The sequence below is a fragment of the Montipora foliosa genome, chromosome 9, assembly GCF_036669935.1.
Source record: "Montipora foliosa isolate CH-2021 chromosome 9, ASM3666993v2, whole genome shotgun sequence".
NCBI classification, from domain to species: Eukaryota; Metazoa; Cnidaria; class Anthozoa; order Scleractinia; family Acroporidae; genus Montipora; species Montipora foliosa.
Window position 1 is genome coordinate 20,636,359 of NC_090877.1, and position 20,000 is coordinate 20,656,358.

At 37.6% G+C, this 20,000-nt stretch overlaps 2 protein-coding genes across 5 annotated transcripts in view; one reads left to right on the plus strand and one right to left on the minus strand.

Moving 5' to 3' along the window:
- LOC137969660 (ras-related protein Rap-2a-like) overlaps positions 1-8,599 on the minus strand; it is a 9,514-nt gene extending 915 nt beyond the window's left edge. The window contains exons 1-5 of one of the 2 annotated variants that reach the window (XM_068815992.1): positions 8,170-8,599; positions 3,520-3,983; positions 2,687-2,743; positions 1,732-1,805; positions 1-698 (exon numbers count right to left, since the gene is read on the minus strand). The exon at positions 1-698 is cut by the window's left edge and continues 915 nt beyond it. In XM_068815992.1, coding sequence (XP_068672093.1) covers positions 282-698; positions 1,732-1,805; positions 2,687-2,743; positions 3,520-3,895 — 924 coding nt within the window. In that variant the 5' untranslated portion in view covers positions 3,896-3,983; positions 8,170-8,599 and the 3' untranslated portion in view covers positions 1-281. Of the gene's footprint in view, positions 699-1,731; positions 1,806-2,686; positions 2,744-3,519; positions 3,984-5,431; positions 5,713-8,169 lie in introns of those variants that run through there. The other variant, XM_068815993.1, reaches the window with a different exon arrangement.
- A 4,881-nt stretch (positions 8,600-13,480) lies between these two features.
- Positions 13,481-20,000, plus strand: part of LOC137969680 (caskin-2-like) — a 37,526-nt gene continuing 31,006 nt past the window's right edge. Inside the window, exons 1-3 of one of the 3 annotated variants that reach the window (XM_068816013.1) lie at positions 13,481-13,885; positions 18,089-18,134; positions 19,195-19,292. In XM_068816013.1, the coding sequence (XP_068672114.1) occupies positions 13,792-13,885; positions 18,089-18,134; positions 19,195-19,292 (238 nt within the window). In that variant the 5' untranslated portion in view covers positions 13,481-13,791. Of the gene's footprint in view, positions 13,886-16,110; positions 16,210-18,088; positions 18,135-19,194; positions 19,293-20,000 lie in introns of those variants that run through there. The other 2 variants (XM_068816011.1, XM_068816012.1) reach the window with 2 other exon arrangements.

Below are 20,000 nucleotides of genomic sequence, written 5' to 3' on the forward strand. Positions count from 1 at the left end.
TGACTTTCTTTCTAAACGACTACCGAGACTTAATATAGTCTGCGTCTTCAGGCTGCCAAAGACTTTGAAGAGCCAGCAACAGTGCCATTGTGCCTTCGTCTAGTATTTTTGTCCTAAACTGTAGCACTATCTGTAGCAGAATGTGTCCAATGTTTGACCCCTGTGAATGCGCCGTCAGTCTTGCCACGTTTACGTCGTGCGTAATCTTTGCCTTTAAATGTACCCAGTTACCTCTTTTTGTCTTCCACAGTGACAGACTTACACGACACAACACCGAGTCACTAGCCCGGCAAACTGTTTCTTCGATTCAACAGATGACGAACCGAACTGAAAAATCCATTGCTACCGGATGATCCTTGGGTCTTTTGATGTGCCTGTTTGTTCATCCTGACTTGGAATACCATGTTAAGGAACAAAATTTGAACATTTCTGTTGGTCAGAGCTGAGGTTTCGTAATGCGAGCAGGAGAATTCTACAGCAGTCTCTCTCGCTTCCTCCTTGGTGACCTGTCTCCCTCGTCGTAGGTCCCTCTTGTTTCCTATTAGTATTACAGGGACCTGACATTCCTCATCCTGGTCTAACTTTCGCACCTCTCTGATAAGCTTGACCATTTGCCTCGCCACTTCAAAGCTGTAGTGATCCGTAATAGAGTATACCACAATAAAACTCTCACCAGTTCTGATGTAATACGCTTCGGTCTAAAGAAGGAAAGAAAAAGGAAAAAGGAAAGGGGAATTGCCGACTGGTTAGATTTTTCATTTGAATATACGAACAAGTACTATTATATTTCACAGATTTCACATGCCGCAAGGCAACGATATGAGAGGCTGGGCTCCCCTGCTCGCTCACACTCTAGCGACATCTTCATTATCCGCCTCTCCGCCTGTCAGACTATTAAAAACACAGTGGGTAGAACCAACATGGACAGCTACCCCATATTTTTGTGGAAAACATTACACCACCCTCATCAAGTCGAGTCTCCTCGGGAAGTCCCGTCCCCCGCTCGATCTTCGGGTTTCAACGTGGTCTTCATGCTGAAAGCCGAGAAGACCCTGAAGACGAGGTTGAAACAAGTGTCCAGCCAAATGGTACGTCGAAGGTATGCAGTCCGCCTTAAACCTAAACCAGTTTCTCAAAGAGCCGAATACTTGTCCGAACGGCCGATCCACCTAGCGAGCAAAGTTTTCTGTAGCATATTTTCGCTCAAGGAAAAATACAGTAAATTAATTGCTCAGTTTCAAGGTATTAGAACGTCGCCGTTTTAATTCATCATACAAATGGTTATGGCTATAATGAGTGTGTCTCAGGTAAGCCAAGTTTTCTAAATTTTCAAAGTAAGACTTTGAAATATTTTCAATTTTAAATTCTCGCCAAATAAGTTCAAAGCCCAGCATTTTTGAATAAGGAATTGTACATTCACAAAACGGGCCTTGAAAAGTTTTCTTGCATGTCTTTCAAGACGTTTTTACTGTCGTCTGACCTTTGAAGCTGATTCTTCCCCCATCGTGGGAACATAAGGGTGCAAACTTTGTAGAAGTAACACGAAACGTACCGGATTAATGATGGCCATGGTATCCCATATTGGCAAATACTGGTCAACTCCCATCGGACTAATCAAGATGTTGGCCCAATGTTATCAAACTGTTGACCCGGACAATACTCAAGCATTGGAACGTTTGCCAACATTTAAAATTGATTGTTACATCAAAGGCGGAGCGAGTAATTGCTTACGTTATTGGCTGTGTCCAAAATGTGAAGTGAAACTGTGCTTTCTCCAACAGCAATGTCCTTTTCGTAGACCATCTCTGAAAAGAGAAAATAACAGCTTGGAACTGAAGAGAAGACAGTTTTGACTGAATAATAAAGATCAATAATGAAAATCTGTTCATTTAGAAGGCCTTAGAATTATATAATGACTGAAATTTAAGGTGATATTTTTCGCTTGCATAAGATATTGAAAGGAATCTGTCCAACACAGCAACTAGATCGACTTTGTTTGTTATTATAATATCTGTATACTCAGTAGGCTTCACAACAATATGCGAACAATACGTAGCGAATAGAGATTAATGTCGTTTGTTTGTCATTGCAGTGACTGGCCAGTTTTGATTGGTTGGTTTTGAGTGCAAAGTACGTATCGAGCGTGAGAAAAACGCTGCTTGCAAGCCGCCATTTGTGAGAATGTGGCCGCAGGTTTTTATGGGTAAATCGATAAATCGTCAAACGATCAATGCGAAACAGAAGTATATCGACACTAAGTTAAGAACTGTTCTATTTATGAGTCCAATGGTAAACGGCATCTTATCGCGCGAACCGAAAATGTGGGCACGGATAATCATTTGGGTAGTACGTTGAAGAGATCTAGACGGCTCTCTTCATGTGTAATATATTCGCACAACACGTGGATCACGATAAATAGTAGCACGTGACGGTACCGAAAGTGCGTGATTATATAAGCAAGGTGGTTTGTTAAATGTCGTAAATCCCTCATGCAGCCGTGATCCAGGGAAAGTGTAAATAAGGTGTCAAAAATGTCTTGTCACTGAATAAATATTTTGTATATCAATGCCGCTGAATTTTAATTGACCTTCACTAACCGGTGTTTGCATAACAGGAAGCTAGTAAATACAGGTGTATCTCAAACCTAGACTGAACCGTGCAAGCTAAAACTTCGATTCTTGCTTACCAAGTGTCGGGTCGTATTCGTTTAGGAAGCGGCCAGTGACGAATCGAACAACGAGTGCTGCAAAGTAAAACAAAAGCAAATATGCCAATCACACTTAAAAATAACGGAAGAAAAGCAAAGTAGAAGTTAGCTTAAAACCGATAAGAAGTATTCTAATAATAATAGATAAAAATGACTTTTTTGTGTTTTCGTTGACAGCTTTGAGAGGAATAAACTCAAAAGTGGCTTCTTTTGGACTGAAATGAATTTAAATGAACTATATGAGCCAGAGCTAAAGCTAAAGGCTTGTCGTTTTGACGTCTGAATACCAATGGCTCATAGAGGCTTCTGAAATGCGTTGAATACGAGTTCGACTGACCTAAAGAAGCCTTGGTTTTCCAAACAAGCAATGTATATGATGAGATCTATTTATTTATGATGAATTGGGAATACTCGGAAAAAAATCCGAGAGTGAGTCGAATCTACGACCTTCTATATATTGCTATATAAGCTATATATAGCGACCTTTTGCAAGTCACTTATCCACGTCAAATCCAGGAAGCTGCATAACACGAAGAGATCTGTTTTCAAAGCACTCGGTGTCGCTACTTATCAGCTACTTTGATGCACTTAACGGAACTTGATGTATCTTCACTGATGTGATGTTTCCAATACAAACCGCCAACTTCTCCCGTGCGTTGTTGCTACCTACTTTTGAGTCGGTGGTGTAAAACTCTAATGTAATGAGTGGCAAATTATGAAATCTGTAAAACCGATAATGTGATTCAATTTGATAGCCTTTAAAATAAAGATAATAATTTTTAAGCCTTAAACTAATGGATCCGGCCCTCTACCTGTTTTTCCTACCCCTCCTGCTCCGAGCATCACGATAGAGTGCTTTTCTGATACCGCCGCGGAATCTTTGCTGCCTAACTTCAGCTTGCTTCCCCAAAGACTCGGTCGCTTCTTCAGCGGCTGAAAGTCCAGTCTTGCTGGGCTGAGATAATCATTTCTGCAACCAGAGCTATTACTCCTCAGCCTGTTGGGTAACGGTTTTTTTTCAACCGAGTATGAAAGCACTCCAGTACCAGCGCTACCCGACCATGACTGCTTTCTTTGCTGTGGTGGCGTGTACGTTCGTGGATGGCGCATCGTTGAAGTTGCAGAGAACCGTGACTGCGGCATGCTTTTTCTTCGCAGCGACATCAAGAACTCAGAATTATTTCTCATTTCTCCTGCCTTACAGCGTAGTTTATCTGTGTTCGCAGCCTTTGATTACTCCTCTAACGCACTGTCTCCGTAAACCTTTGTTGATATACTGCACAAAAAAATACAGGTGATTACAGGGGTTTGCCAGAGGAGTGTCAGCCATTGTTCAAGTTGACAGGGGTTTTAATTTATTGTTGTGTTAACGTCTCAGCAACAAAGGAAACTCTTAGTCGCATACATTTCACACCACGTTGATAAAGAAATGCAAATTTGCCTTTTGGGCCTAATTAGTTTCAAGTGTGACCTCCACGTCTGGTCATGGTACGAATTTCTTATTCTGGTGCACCATCATTACCCGCTCTATTTCGTTCTGAAGTTGAGCTCTTAACTTAACCAGTAAAATACAAGAACTACCCGTATTTTGTACTTTTTGAGATACGATAGGCCTCCGTTCTTGGTCTAATTGCTTTGCTTTTTAGTCTTAACAAGGACAATGGACCTATTTATGAATGTGTGTTAACAGTTTTAGCATATACCTACCAAGGCGGCGACACCTAAAGAGTTACTTTCAGAACTTTCGACGAAAACACTCGTCACAAGGGCCTAAACAGATTTGTTTAAGATAAAGTATTCTCAGAACATTTTCCACGTCGCCGCTTGTTACGCTACCACTCAGTAATAGTTTTGTAATTACAAGAAATAGTTTAGAGGGCAAGCAAATTACATAATAACTTCTTCGCTTAGTCGTTGGAAATGATAGATTCCAGCTTTGAATCATGCAGAAATCCGCGTTAAACCTTAGTTTGCTTAGGTTTAAAACATTTCTTTTTTAAGATTTAAATACACTTTTTCTCTTCACTAAGCAAAAATGCTGGCAGTGCGCTTTCTAACTTGCCCGTTTTTCCGGTTTCGAGTACTATTAAAAAATGAAATTATACAATTGTCTATACAAACTCTGATTGACTCCATTAGTCACTAATTGAGTTGGTTGTTGCACTAAATGGTGAAACGGTCGAAAGCATCGGGAAGGGTTTTTCTTATTTTCTTCTCCATACCGGCCTCAACAAAGCTCAAACCAATTAAGCGATATTTCTAAATCAACTTAATTTTTAATGGCAAATTATAAGAGTTTTGCAACTAAAAAGGCGATGAAGCAACATGTGGTCCAAGAGTAACTTACGACCTTTTTACTAAATGAAAACATTTATTTTCAAAAGAAGCGAAAACGGCAGAGGGATTATTGTTTGTTTTGGAAAACATTTACGCCTTAAATTATGTAAATGACATTTTACACGAGACCCTTTGGTGCAATGCGATTGCAAGTGAACCACAATTTTCAAACCAGAGATTTAAACCGTTTGATGAAACGAAATATCCCAAAGGCGAATGTTAAACCGTTTGATGAAACGAAATATGCCAAAGGCGAAGGAAAAATCGGCGTGAATTGATGTCGTGCAAGCCGAGTCCCTAATTATTGACAATCGCGGGTGACATAACAGAGGCAAGAATTTCAAAGGTATCCAAACACGAAAGAGTTTCTCTGAAAAGTGCACAAACCTTACTGGTAGCATAAAGCTACATTTCATCCCGTTTGTTTTGATCAGCGAAATGACTTATTTTGTTAAGTATTCGAGTTTGCTTCTTGTACATGATAGCCACTTTCCAAATCCGGGGATTACCAAAAGTACATAATGACTTTGAAAGCTATTCATTTAAATCTGGTATCTGATCTATAAATAGCGATAATTGACCTAGAATCTAAAAATAACATATTCGTGATTAAATAAAAGCCTCGTAACTTAGCATATCAATGTAACACTGGCAAAAAAGAACATGACAACCTTTCAGTCGCTTCATTTAGGGCATAAATAAAACTACTTATAAGTACGCCGATGACTTCTCCCTTTTGTAAAACTACCTATAAGGCAAGCAGGTCCGAAAAGTTTCACCCTGGTCGCCCAAGGGCAATATTCTTCCTCTTATTGACCTCCAGCACACGACCCCCATGGATCACGGGTTACATGCTTTGTCGTTAAAGGGGCAGTAACCTCACTTTGTTGGCCTGATATTGGTTACTTTCCAAACCAACTTTGAGTAGTCATCATTAAAAGAAACTCAGTTGTTATTTTGTAGTTGGTGGGGGATGGGTGGGTGGATGGATGAGAGTTGTAATTTCACTGACACATTGCAACCACGTTGACAATACGACGGGTTTCGACAAAACACTGACCCCCGGTCAACTGACCCCCCTACTGACCCCCCTACTGACCCCCCTACTGACCCCCTATAAAATCAATGGGAAAATGAATACTGCTTACTTAAGCCTCAAAAACCCTTTTTAAACAGCATTGTTCAGCAATATTTAAGTCTAAGCACCCATTTTAAAAAGGTTAGCTTACATGAAGTAATCGGCCATCACAACAATAATCGAAAACTAACCTTTTTAAAATGGGTGCTTAGACTTAAAAACTGTTGAACAATGCTGTTTAAAAAGGGATGTTGAGACTTAAGTAAGCAGTATTCATTTTCCCACTGATTTTTTAGGGGGTCAGTAGGGGGGTCAGTAAGTGGGTCACTTAACCGGGGGTCAGTGTTTTGTCGAAACCCCAATACGACATAGGTTGATACTACCATTGCATGAACTGAGGAATTTGAATGTAGTAGTAGTTACAATAGTCCTTTTTACGGTTTCTGACGCGATATTGGGTGGGAGCAAACGCGCAAAAAATTATTAAGGAGACGTATAGGATTTTGGCAGAATTCAAACCTCTATAACTCCGCTACAAAGCGACAGATTTCAAACATTTTGAAATGTTTTCAGTCATTTTATTGATATCATTCACGGAAACATATCATTGCAAAAAGGCGCAACGTCTGAAAATTGTAAACCGGTTAGAAATCTCCTAATGTCGCTTCAAATTTCTCATTGGGAATTTTCATAATTTTGATTGCAATGGTTTATATGAAATTTACAAATTTTATCGCCATACTTTACGAAACTTATCTCAATAGAAATGCTCTTTGAGAGGTATTCTTGCTATCCACAACGGTCAGACCTTAAAGGATTTATACTGTTCAAAGTCGGCAAGATTCTCATACATTCACATGCGGGCCCCTAAGCAATATGGCGTCAGAAATCGTGAAAAGGTCTATGAAAGGGTCTTTGAATTTTAACTTCTTAAGATTCATTCAAATTTCTTAAAACCGGAGTAGTTTGATCAAACTATGTCTGAGTTTCAATAGCTTAATCATGATTCATCATTTTGTATGAATCAAATGGGTCGGCAAGCTTGAAATAAAGATCAAGCATGCAAGAGTCGCCGTCGAACTTGAACGTGTACCGAAATTTAACAAACGTTGACCGTTCAGGGTCCGCCTAGTGAAAATGGTGAAATTAATGGAAATTTAACACCAGTGTTTTCAAGTTTTTTTAACATTTTTTCTGGTATTTTGAGACTTGAAGTAAGTTTGTAAACGGCTGAAAGCTTATATCTCAACGAATTATATAAATTATACCAAGAAACACGAGAGAATTTTTTCACCAGGCAAAGTCGCCAACTTGTGCGATCTTCCTGCTGTTTCAACCTGACTGATTAATTAAAATTTAACAAGGCGATGATGTGCTGCTCTCTAATAAAATTAAATATTGACTTATCAAAGCTCACATCTTTGTAACTGTACGTTCACAGAGTCACGAACAGGATGTTTTAGCCGAAGAGCTTTCGGACTGAAAAAGAAATACAGTTATATCTAGTAATAAACCATCATTCCCTTTGTTTTAAAACTCTGTTTATATCTATCAATGAACCCATGCAATCAAAAAGGTATATAGCAAGGACGAATCGACGATAACTTCACTGAACCATTCCACTTGAGAACAAAATAATTTCAGACAACCGGATCAATTCGATATGCCTCAGTCGAGATTATCCGTGGATGACAAAAGGCTGCAAAATCAGTAAATCTAAGAAATCAGTGGTATTTAAGACCAGTGACTCAGGCGAACAGTCAAAGAAGAGACTACGAGGTAGCCGTATCATACACATGAATGAATCGTAACAGGTCTAACTTCATGGTGGATGTACTTTGAAACTATCCATCTGATAATTGTGTTTTAACAGTCAGCTAGGATGTTTATATAGGTGCTCAAAAAGGAGTCGAGCAAGACAAAGATGAAGATTATTATTGTAATGCATCTGGCGATGGTTTGATGCTAGACGGAGAAAATCCGTTAAGAATTAAAGTAACAGCGATAACCTAAGAAACTCAGTAGAATTTCTCACAAAACAACGCACCTGAAAATGCAATCCAATCAGTACAGTGCCTGGTATAAACGGATTTGCTTTTGATCGTCCAAGAAATCGGCCCAAGCTTCGGAAAAGCTTGCAAAGCACGCGCTGGTGGCTATCATAGACAGGAGACGAACATTTGGCCGGTCACGACTGTCCGCTGTCTTTTTCAATGGCCAAAATTGGCAGGTTTGTTTAAAAGGCGCCTCTTAGACTGACGGTCCAAAGCTACGTATTTCCGTGTGCAATGCTCTATTTACACACCACCGATTGTCTGAAGATACAGTTGCCAATGAAGAGCCATAATATGTTTGCATTTGCTCAAACATGATCCTTCTAATTACTCCTACAGAAAGCTATCGTAAATATCTGTCCCACTATCGGAATTACCACTTCGAATTTTTCAAGCCCTTAACTCTCGACACTTGATATGGTACAATTCCTCTCTTACATATGTACCATGGTGTAAAACGTTTTGTGTCTAATTCATTTCCTGATTTGATTAATTTCAAGATGTTATCACATTATTGCAGTATACTGATTTCCGCCAAATACTTTCCCCTGATATGCTAACCAAGTGCATGATTTCCTTGTGGACTTAACTAAATTATCGTTTTTCTAAATCTGAAGCTGTACTGTATAGTGCGACTAAGAACCGTTACCTATTTTGGATTGTCTTTAAAATTTCGAACTATATTTCAAACTATATTTTGCAACAAAAACATAGAACACAGCTAGAAATTGGGTTTAATACTTTGCGTGACTGCTTGTTTGATGAACGAAATAACGTTTTGTGAAAAGGAGGAATGAGACATGTGACAATGTCAGCGACTTGAGCGGATCGAGGATAAAAAATCCACGGTACCAAAAACCTCGCGTCCTGAGGGTAGATTATATCTAAAGGTGGGCGTAAAGTTGGCAAGATCGTAAACTAAGACGAGGTAGAATTGATGTAAAACCATAAAACTTGAAAATCGTAATAGAGAGATACGTGGCCAACGCAACGCATTGCAAAGCCTTGTCTCATTCCTTAAATTATATCTGGATGAACTAATGCTAATATTTGTCTTCATGGCATTGAGAACTTGACTAGATATGTAAACAATCCTGGATTAAGAAAGCTTGTGAATTGATATTCGTAGTTTTTACTCTTGGTTTCTGGCCTTTTATTTAACGTCGCATTTTTTTGAGTTGCACATTTCAGTTTTGAATCTCTTACTATTAATATCTCATTGGATTCTGGGTCTGATGCTCCATTTGGAAACAAAAGAGTGCTCTAATTTAATCTCAACTCACAATTAAAAAAAAAAAAAACTTTTTAAGTTCGCCTAGAACTCTGATTACATTTATGGGTTGAAGAGGGATAATAAAAGAAAATTTGCCTCCAACGTTACAATGCGACGCACCTTACCGTAGCCACCTTACAAATTTTTGTACAAATTGTCCGCCAATCAGGGTGTGTGAATTTGATTGACAGTCAGGCTTCCTTGCAAAGCTCGTACAATTGTAAGTTGAACACCGTTGCATGGGTTGTTGAGTTGACGCATTTACACGTGGTTGTCAAATGTGAAAGTTTTTTGGGTTGCTACGGTAAGGTGCGTTGCACTGTAATTCCCACTAAGGATGAGCCACAACATTTCAGGCGATGCATACGCCACAAACTTCTTGGGTGGCCTAGCTTTTGTTTGGTTGTTAATTTATCGGGCCTTTGATTGAATGGCCCTCAAGAGTTCTGTCTTAATGTAACGTTTATCTCACCATTTAACATTTATCCCTTCCCCAAACCCTCCTTTGTGCTTCAGTATGAGTGAAATTCTGAAGTTACGAAGTGTGACTTGATGTAGGGACTCAAAGATCACGCTATTTGCCGTGCCGGGCGAAGTGGAAGACTGTACTGAATTACGGCAGTATAGCACGAGCGTTTGGAACAATTCACTCCGAAGGAATGACTTGGTTCTCCACAACACTTGAGAAGAAGAGGCCCTGTAGTGACGGCATGCAGAAGCCGGACTTGGTCTCAACTGAACTGAATTCCTAACTCATAATCAGTAACTTAAAACCGTGATAACATAGCACTAAATACGTAAAAGAAAGTACGTATTGAAAGGAAAAACAGGGGTACTGAGACGTTTTCCTTGAGTAAATGGATAGCGATGAAAAGCCCAACTTTGATTACATATTCACTGGAAAATATGGTACATGTATATGCAATATAAGCTAAGCTTTTTTGCAAAATTGAAAAACTAAGGTCACGCACTATGCGGACGGGAAAAGAAAAGATTTCCATTGAAAAAACTTAGCGGTGGCTTTCGTGCGTTGCTGGAATTAACGCCATGTATTTCATTTTTGGCCTCACAATGGTGGTCCGTCAAAGAGTTGGTGGCCCATCTAATTCTTTAGCGATTCAACTCTTCTTCTGAGCAAACATTTTCTTTTGTCTCAGAAAAAACACATGCAAAAAAAACATTACTCTTGTCTGATTAGTTGAGAACACGTACGTGCACACTGTCAACTGTTTCAGCTCGAATAAGCCTTACAGTTAGCTAAATAAATAAAGAATACACGGAAATCAGTAGAGAGTTTTAATTAAACATAAAAAGGAAGACACCTACATGAACTTGGGTGAAGTTAAAAATACAATTTCCCTATTAAAGTAAGTAACGTTCCATGAAATTAACGCGAATCGTTAAAATTCGCGTTAATTAAGTCGCGCTAATTATGTTGAGCGTTATTTTCCGCGACGTTAATAAAGTGCAGCGTTAATTTCCGCGCTCTTAATTTCCATTATTTTAACCCTAGTTTTGAAACCTTTCCAGGCATTCATGACACCTACAAAACAACAAAATAAGATACAAGCTTTTTTTTTCCGTTAATCTCTACATTAATTAGAATTTTGAGGACTGTTTTGTTAACCAGGGGACTCAGTTTTGTTCAGTGAATTTTTTTTTGCTTCCAGTTTTGAATAAATTTGTTCCAGTGGTCATTACCAACTGTGTCTTATCGCATTAATTTCCTGAAATTCTACCTCCTCCTTGGTGTTTATTTTCTTTACAATCAATTCGCGTTAATTTAAGTCGCGTTCATTTTCAATACTTTAATTTCATGGAGCCTTAATTTTCCTATATAAATAAGGTGCCTGTTTGAAGACTACCAATACTGCCTTTGACAGATTTTTGCTCACCGTTAACACAAAATTGTTTTTCAGTCCAGTGGCGAGTGCGACAGTCATCAGTATGTTAAGAAACGAAACGATCACAGACTAGTAGAAAACGGCCAATTTTTAATATTATTTTACCCTTCCATCGTGGACAAAAAATAGGTGAAATTTGCCTTCTCGGCGATCTTTTTGCACAACCTCCCGGCAACCTCGTTACCAGGATGTTTCAGCTGCCCACCTCTCTGGGGTGAGGGGATGAAAGATCCTGGGAACAAGATTGAATGAAGAACATTGTTGGATATGCGCCTGCGCACATATCGGTCTCTCAATAACGTATCCATGTCCGTTTCCATAGTAATAGCCGCGTGCTTCAGTCAGTTAGCTGTTTCAGTTAAGAAATATATCGCTTTTCGCAGCATAGTATTCGAAGTTTTTCGCCGGGTGTATCTATATCATAAGCAAATCGAGCTTTATCTGATGTTCCGCCGGCACGGATAAGAGAATACCGCCGAGGAAATATCGTGCAATATTTTACACAGTTTTATTCACACGAAAATGTTGCTACAGGGACCCTTGCAAACTACCTCAGTGTAAAACGTTCTGGGCAAAAAATCCATTCAAGGCCAACGAAAGGTCATTGTATAATCCGGAGCTACAGCTCGCGCCGTGTTTCCTGCGTTGGTGCTGCCATCAGAGTTTCAAAATGCGCACGTCGGAATAAAGACGATTATATAATCTTTCTTTTGTTTCTGGAAACTAGTTTCACGAGCTTGTATTTAAAATCCGAGTTTGTATTTCTTATATGTGCTTAAGCTTGCTTTTATCACGACGCCGGACGCGCGCATAAGATTTTTTTGAGAGTCCGATACTGTTCCATTCAGGTATTAAATTTGTTTACGAATATAAATATAGTTATGACTGGAAAACCGCAACTGACGGTACTGGAAAAGCTCATGCACTTTTTAGGATGTGTGGGCCTAGGTATCTTATGCGCCGATCAAATCTAAACTTCAACATCTTCCCCCCCCCCCCCGGGGCAAACTCTGGGCATTTGCCTATCTTCTGTGCCCGGGGAGTGGGGAATTTGACCTTTGCCTGCGTGGGGTGGGGAAAATTAAACCGGAAGAGTCAAGTTTCAAATGACTTTTTTTCTCGGGCGCCGAGGTCGCCACCAGGCATAAAACACATGTTTGGACGAGATGGAAGAGTTTAAAGGAAGAGATATAGCATTTGTGAGCGATTGGCTTACAAAAAAGGTGTTCAAAAGTTGGTGACAGACAGACAAATCCGACGACAGAGTAGGGCATTTGAACACTATTTTGGCCCGAGGGGGCGGGAATTTGAACGATCCAATCTTGAAAAGTTCAGATTCCCGTGGTTTGCCCAGGAAGGGGAGGGGGGGGGGGGGGGGGGGGGTGGGATGTTGAAGTTTCGAGTTGATCGGTGCATTAGGTCTTTCAGGAAAGGTCTTTCGAGGCGGTATTGGTGTTTACCAGGAGCTCAGCAAGGGGATTCTCTATCTCCAATAATTCCTTGAGTCAACCCTTTCCCGAGTAAATTTATTTATTTATTTTTATTATGTACAATTTTACAACAAAACAGAGTTACTTACATCATTAACACTATATACAAATTACAAAGATATTACTCATACAGGCGTAGCTAATACACTTCAACCAACTACTGCTGTTACTAAATATATATAGGGCCATGAAATACTAAATTAAAGCTGTTTGAGTGAAAAGGGGAACCTAGTATCATTCAATTAAAATTGCCTTTTTGGAAAAAAAGTTCAAAGGAGAGATCAAGGAGTTATAATGCCTGGTGCATTTTGGGCCACCTCTGTTCGAATGCGTTCTGTGTTCCTGTAATAATTAATTGATACGTGTTTTTCTATTTTTAAGTTGCTTCTAACCTGATTAACGTATTCCATAAGGAAGGATGGTTATGGAACAGACTTCCCCTTTTCTTTGAGTTCTTCTTTTGCTGTAACGCATGGAAAAGCACTTGGCTAATGAGTAAACAGTGCCAAGCCTCAGAAGGGAATTGTTGAGGAAATGTATCTTAATTAAGGCTAGAAAATCTCAAAGCACAGACACTGTATTCGCATCAGCTTTAATGATAATGTGACGTCATGTTCGCGATACCGAGACGGCGAGAAGGGCTTTCGTGATCCACGCCTCAAAATCGATTGCGTTCTCGAATAACAGCGAAGAAGTATTTACTCTAACCGCTGCCTCTTCGTTTTCGTCTGGATTACATATTTGAATTCCTGTACTCTCTGCTGCTCCAACAATGAACTAAAGAAATCAACTGGCCCTTGGTCGGGAAATGGGTCTCGAAATGGCCAGCGTTTGATTATTTATGCTTATGACTCGATCAATTCTAAGAAATCGTCTAAATTAGTTTGTGGCTAACTGATCGGAATATTAATAGTCAAAGACATCTTTTGAGGACAAATATTCTATGTCATGGCTAAAGACCAGGAGTTACTTCAGGCGGTAAAATCCAACGACCTTGGAGCTTTCAGAAAGCTAGCTTCAAAAATCAAAGCCATAAAAGCAAGTAAGTAAGCCAAAGAATTTTGATTGCTAGTTTGACAATTAGTCATTTTATTTCCCTTTTGCTAACACGCAAGAGATAATTTGTTTTCATTTTTCATCATCTTTAAATTAATGAACGCAAAATGCAAAGTCATACAAATCGAGGTTTGCATTCACGTTTTAAATTTTACTCATGCACTTATAATTAACATTTATTAAGTTTTTTTTAATGAACATAAATATATTTCAGTGAGTATGTTTCGATCGTATCAGGACAGTCTTTACTCGTCAAATGCTGTGCTATACATGGGTGACGGAAAAAGAAAAATGTTTATTTTTAATACATTTTAAAGTTGTTTACCTTTCCTCAAAGCCGGTCCAAAATATGTAGTAGCAATTGCGAAAGAACAACACCAAAAATTCTTGGGAAAACAAACTTGTAGAAAGTCGTCCAGTAAAGAAATTTTAATTTACAAGTACAAGGTCTATAATCTTTGTTTGAGCTTGTGAGGCTTTGTTACAAATTCGTCAATCGGAAGCATTTATTAGCAATCCAACTCGTGTTTATTATTTCAGGGATTTTATTCATTTGAAGTGGGGTAGTGTGAAGGAACATAGTTTTATAGGAAAAGCACATGCATGGATCATTATTATTCATTAAGCTTAAGTGCAAACATAAATTTTTATCTTTAAATTTAGCTCATCTTTCCATACTTCAAAATGGAGAGCTGATCATAGTCAAGAGAACAATTATTTATTGCCTCAAAAAGTACTAATACATAAAATTAATACAATCTGCTAACACAGTAACATTAATTGATGTCAACTTTTATCTGTAAGGTTGCTTTATGTCACTTTTGTTTACAGACGAGATCAGTAATTGCCCATAGTCTTATAAATTAATTTATTTTTGAGCTTAAATTAGTTAGAGTAGTTTGGTTTTTGATATTGATGATGCATTTCCTTTGAAATTATTTATTTTTCTTCTAAGTATACTAATTTGTTAACTGTTCATTTCCCAGACATTTTCATTTTGTGTAATTTTTAGTCCTACAGAGCAGTCTATGTTAATTAAAAAAGTACCACACAAGGCTAAGTTAGATACAAAAGGATTATTTTTAAAAAAAGGCTCTTTTAGCAGTTTTGTAATTTATGTTCTTTTCAAGACAATTCTGTTTAATAATATTGATTAATTATTCATCATTTCAACCAATTTTTGCAATTTTATTATCAATAATTGGTGATGAAATTAATTATTGATTGTTATTATTAATCTGTCTAATTGGTCAGTTTGTCTTTTTTTGCACTGTAAGTTTCTTAAAAACCCAGAAGACTTAGTGACAAATTAAGAATTTTTTAGTTAGTTAAGGCTCTTGTTTTATTCTAAGTTTACAGAGCAGTATCAGGCTATTGGTTTTTATTTCTTATGGATATGAAATATTTTGAAAATTTTGAGGAAATCTTGATGGCAATCCATCTTGCAAATTTTAATGTTACTTAATTTGCATTGAGAGGTTATCTTTCAATGTTGAGCTTTTTGCCTTGGTTTAATTATAACTAAGAAGCTCGTGGATACCAACAAAATAGAAAACCGAATGACACGGTATAGTAAAATAGTTGGTTCCCTAATATTAAATTAATATTAAATATAATATTAGAGCTCATTGTACATAATAATACTCACACGCACATACACAGAAACAAAAACAATATTACAAAGGCAATTGCAAAAAGTGGAAAATTGATCATTATTGCTTTCAGCAAAATTTGTATAACCTTTTTAAAAAAAAATTTTTTTAGGGTGACTTTCTGTTAAAAAAAGGAAGGTATATTATCCATCACAAGTAATTTATATTATTATTGTTTTCTATATGTGATTATTTGTTTTTTAGTCAGTGGAATATTGATCAAGTGTTACAGGTACTGGATCAACAAAATAAGTGTCTTTTACTTATTAACAATAGACATAGGGAGTGGAGTAGAGCAATTTACAGTAGGAGTGGGTTTGGGGAATGACTGGTCCTCCCACTTGAGAACTCAAAATTTTGCAATCTTCTGAATACAATTTTTTTCTTAAAATTCTGAATATTTCTGCTAGATGTATTGTGTGGAGGAGTCAATCTACAGATACATTCAGTAGATGCCAAAAACAATATTGGAAGTAGTGAATATTTGATTTCAAGGACAAGATTGAGTACGCATCAAATCTCATTCAATGCATGTCATGTCACTATCAACTTTGGATGTTTTCTAGATAGTCACTCAGTGAAGAAATTTAGTTCCTAGATCATCTGTTTGAGGCTGATTACTGCATGGATATGCTATCAGTAACCAAGGAGATGCAAGGTTTTTTTATAGCCAGTCATTGTCAATATAGTTTATCATGTTTTTCTAGTTACATCCAAAGGTCCCAATATGTCAGTAGAAGGTAGATATTGGAAAATGATATACATGTAAGCCTGCCATTGATAGAGTTCCTAAGAGTTGTTTTGCGAACCAAATATGGTAAATATTTACTAGTGAAAGTTGATGTTCATTGTCGTGAATACTGATTATTGCAGTAAGGAAAAATCAACATCCTCAAATTGTTCGACTTGCAGTATCACAATATTGACATTTTCAAGAGAGGCTTGAATGGTTAAAAAATTGTTTTCATTTTTAACCTGTAGCCCTGATATCGCCTGGGACAATAGAATGTAATTTACATGTTTTCTTTTGATCAGCTTTTATAGCTGAGGCATTGAACCAGTTTAGATTCTTTTTCGTGTAATTTAAGGAGGCTTGAACCAGTTTCAACAAATGTTACCATTTGGAAGGATTCAATCTAGCCAAATGTTTCATGTAATGGCAAAGTTATAGTACCATATCAAACACCAATCAATGCTTAACAAGATGCACTCATTGATGTCCCGTAATAGGTCACCATGGCAACAAAAAACCATCTAAAAATTCCCTTTTTTTTGTCTTTAAACACTTACATCTCGAAAACATACTTGGTTACCCCAATTTCTATTTCTGAAAAGTAATAAGCAACCTCAGATAAGACTCTATACAAAGTTAAAAAAATTAAGGTGGTTCTGAATCTGCGCAAGAGTTTTATTGGAGCCTGCTAATTACTTAAATTGGGGTAACTGATTTAGTTTTTGAGCTGGAGTATGAGCATTTAAAGACAAAATACAGGGCATTTTTAGATGGTTCTTTTGTTGCCTTGGTGACCAATTATGTCACATCAATGAGTGCTTGTTATCAAGCAATTATTGCTGCTTCATTTGGTACCATAACCTTACTGTTTTGTGAAACAGTGAAGAGTTAATCCTTCTAATAAAACATTACATGTACCTTGAAATTGTTAAAACTGATGTGAGCCACCTTAAATGTCTCTCTTTATCTTTTATAGCTGTGCACCAATATAATTATTATTAGATATTTTGTTTGGAAATGTGGTGGAAACACCCTTTTTTAGGTAATAGCTACAGTGTATTAGTTTTTAGCTGTGGCACAGATGAAACATTTTAAGCTCACCATAATAATTTTTTATGATCACCCTTCAAGACAAGTAACCATACAGCACTGAGAGTACCATTGATAAAGGAATACACTTCACCAAAAGAATTGTGACCTTTACTTTGCATGAAACGTTAAACAGGTTCTCAGAGTTACCAACAAACAGATGATTTCATCCACTGATCTATGGTCCCACTTTTTGAAGAACTACTTGAAAAATTGTCTCTTCCTGAATTCCTTACCTGTGTTCCTACCTGTCTGGTTTGTTTCAGTTTTGTTTAATTAATATCAACTCAGGTCATTAATAAAATTTTGTGTACAGTGTTTGAATGGGTGGGTATAAACATACATGTAGTACCGTTAATTACAGTATCACTTAAAGGTACAATGTAAGATAGTTGCTTGACATTAAAATAATTTTCTTGTGCTATGCAATTCTGAAGTCTTCTTATTGTGGCATCCTTGTTAGAACAAAAGATATGATGGTGCAAGTTATTTGTATGCTCATGTTCATTTACATTGTTCTGGAGAGTGCCCTAATAACTGCTGTTTTGAATTGCAATTTGTCATGCTAAGTGATTCCTGTAGGATGGTTAAAATCACTTTTGAGCAGTACTGTAGGTTCATCAAAATACTGTAAGTACCAACCCCTGGTATTTGTACTTGTAATGTGTTTTGTTAGGAGTGAAACTTATGACATAGTCATTAACTTTAATTTTAGAAAAAGGTGGAAAGAAATATAATGTCAACATACAAGATGAGGATGGGTAAGGAGAGAAAGTCTCGTTTTTTCTTATTACTTTAATTAAAGTTTTAAATTCATGGTACAGTAACGCAGAGATTCCATTCCTGTCAACTAAAAATGGGAGGTTTTAGGAGCGGCGTAGCTGCGCTCGCGGCATGCTCCCCCAGGAAAAGTTTTAAGATAAAATTTGCCTCTAAGATGCCATTTCCTGCATTTTGAGATCACATTCAATGGAAATTAAAATTATTGGAGTTTTTAACGTTAATAATCATAAGATTGACAAAGAAATGCCACAAGGGCGTGTCACACATGAACGCAAACCTTTCACACAAAGTTGTGGCAATCCAGTATGTTACCATGCCTAAAATTACCGCAGGCTTCATGCTTGGTTGCCCAAAGGGTAAAAATGGCTGAGAAACCTCAGAAAAATGGCAGAGAATCGAGCTAAAAAGACTGGTTAAACAGGGAAAATATTATCTTTCTTTGGCTGGGAAGAGTTTCAAAAACTGGGAGAATATTATAGGAAATGGGAGGCTGGAAATACTAGCTAAAAACGGGTCGAGCTTTCTGGCCAAAACAGGAGGGTTGGAATCTCTGTGGTAACTCTATGATCCTGTAAGTACTTATTCTTGAAAAAATAGCATTGCAGATGTTTGAATTGTTCTTCTGATTGGTAATTGAGTAGACTGTTTGCTTATTTAGAAATTTTATAATGATGAAAGCAGCAAAAATGTAAATCTTGAGGAAGTACAATGTAAGGCTTGAACAGTATGGCTACATGTAATTCATGTAGATTCATTGATCCATCCTGTTTAGAGCATGTTGAAAATAAATACTAAAAGGAATTATTGTCTTATTGAGCGTGGGCAGCTTGGTTTGAGTATATAATAAGTGCACTAATAATAAAAAGGCAGTTTGGGTTTACAGTGATTGTCCCACAAGACAAAATCGATCTTGATTCCTGATGGCTGTAAGAATGACACAGATCACATTAGGAATCTGGATGCAGATTCTATGTTACTTGCAGTAAGGGCATGATTGTCTTGTTGGGAATGCTTGATGTGTCTTGATTATATTAACAGGTTTACTGCTTCCCACCATGCAGCTCTGACAGGCACAAGTGAAGTTGTTATTGGTCTTATTGAATTGGAGTGTGACATCAATGCTAGAGATCACAAAGGTAGCTATGAAATAAGCTATTTGAATTTCGTATTAAAGCCCCTCACATGGAAAGAGAATTCTGCTGTTAGTTGCAAAATGTTATATGCAATATGTCACAGCCAAATTGAGGATAGGACTTTCATTTCAAGCCCATGAAAATTTGTGGCGTTTCTGAAACGAGGGTAAGGGTAAGACTAAGGGTCAGGGTAAGGGTAAGGGTAAGGAGACGAATACAAAAAGTATCCTAAACATGCATAAAAGCTAACCTTAGGCCTAATGAGGCCTAAACAAAAGTTAAGGTTAGCTTTTATGCATTTTTAGGATACTTTCTGTATTCATATCCTTACCCTTACCCTTACCCTCACCTTTGGTCTTACCCTTACCCTCGTTTTAGAAATTTGTTCTAGTCAAGACAAATAAAAGCCATTAGTACATTACATGTAATTTGCATTGCAAGGCCATTAAATCAGGACCCTAAATCAGAGGATTGAAGTGACCTCTCAGATTTAATAGCCATTTTGGAGGAATGCATTTTCAGCTGAAAAGGTTTATATTTTGCTACTGACAGAGCAGTATGCTAATAGACCTTTAAACAGTTGTGTGCTTAGTTACCTGGCCTTCAAATGAAAGTGCGGCTGGTGTTGACCTTGTTATGATACAGATCTCCCTCCTTTTCTTATGTTAATGATGTTGTTGTCATGCTAATTAGTAAGAATTTACTTAAGAA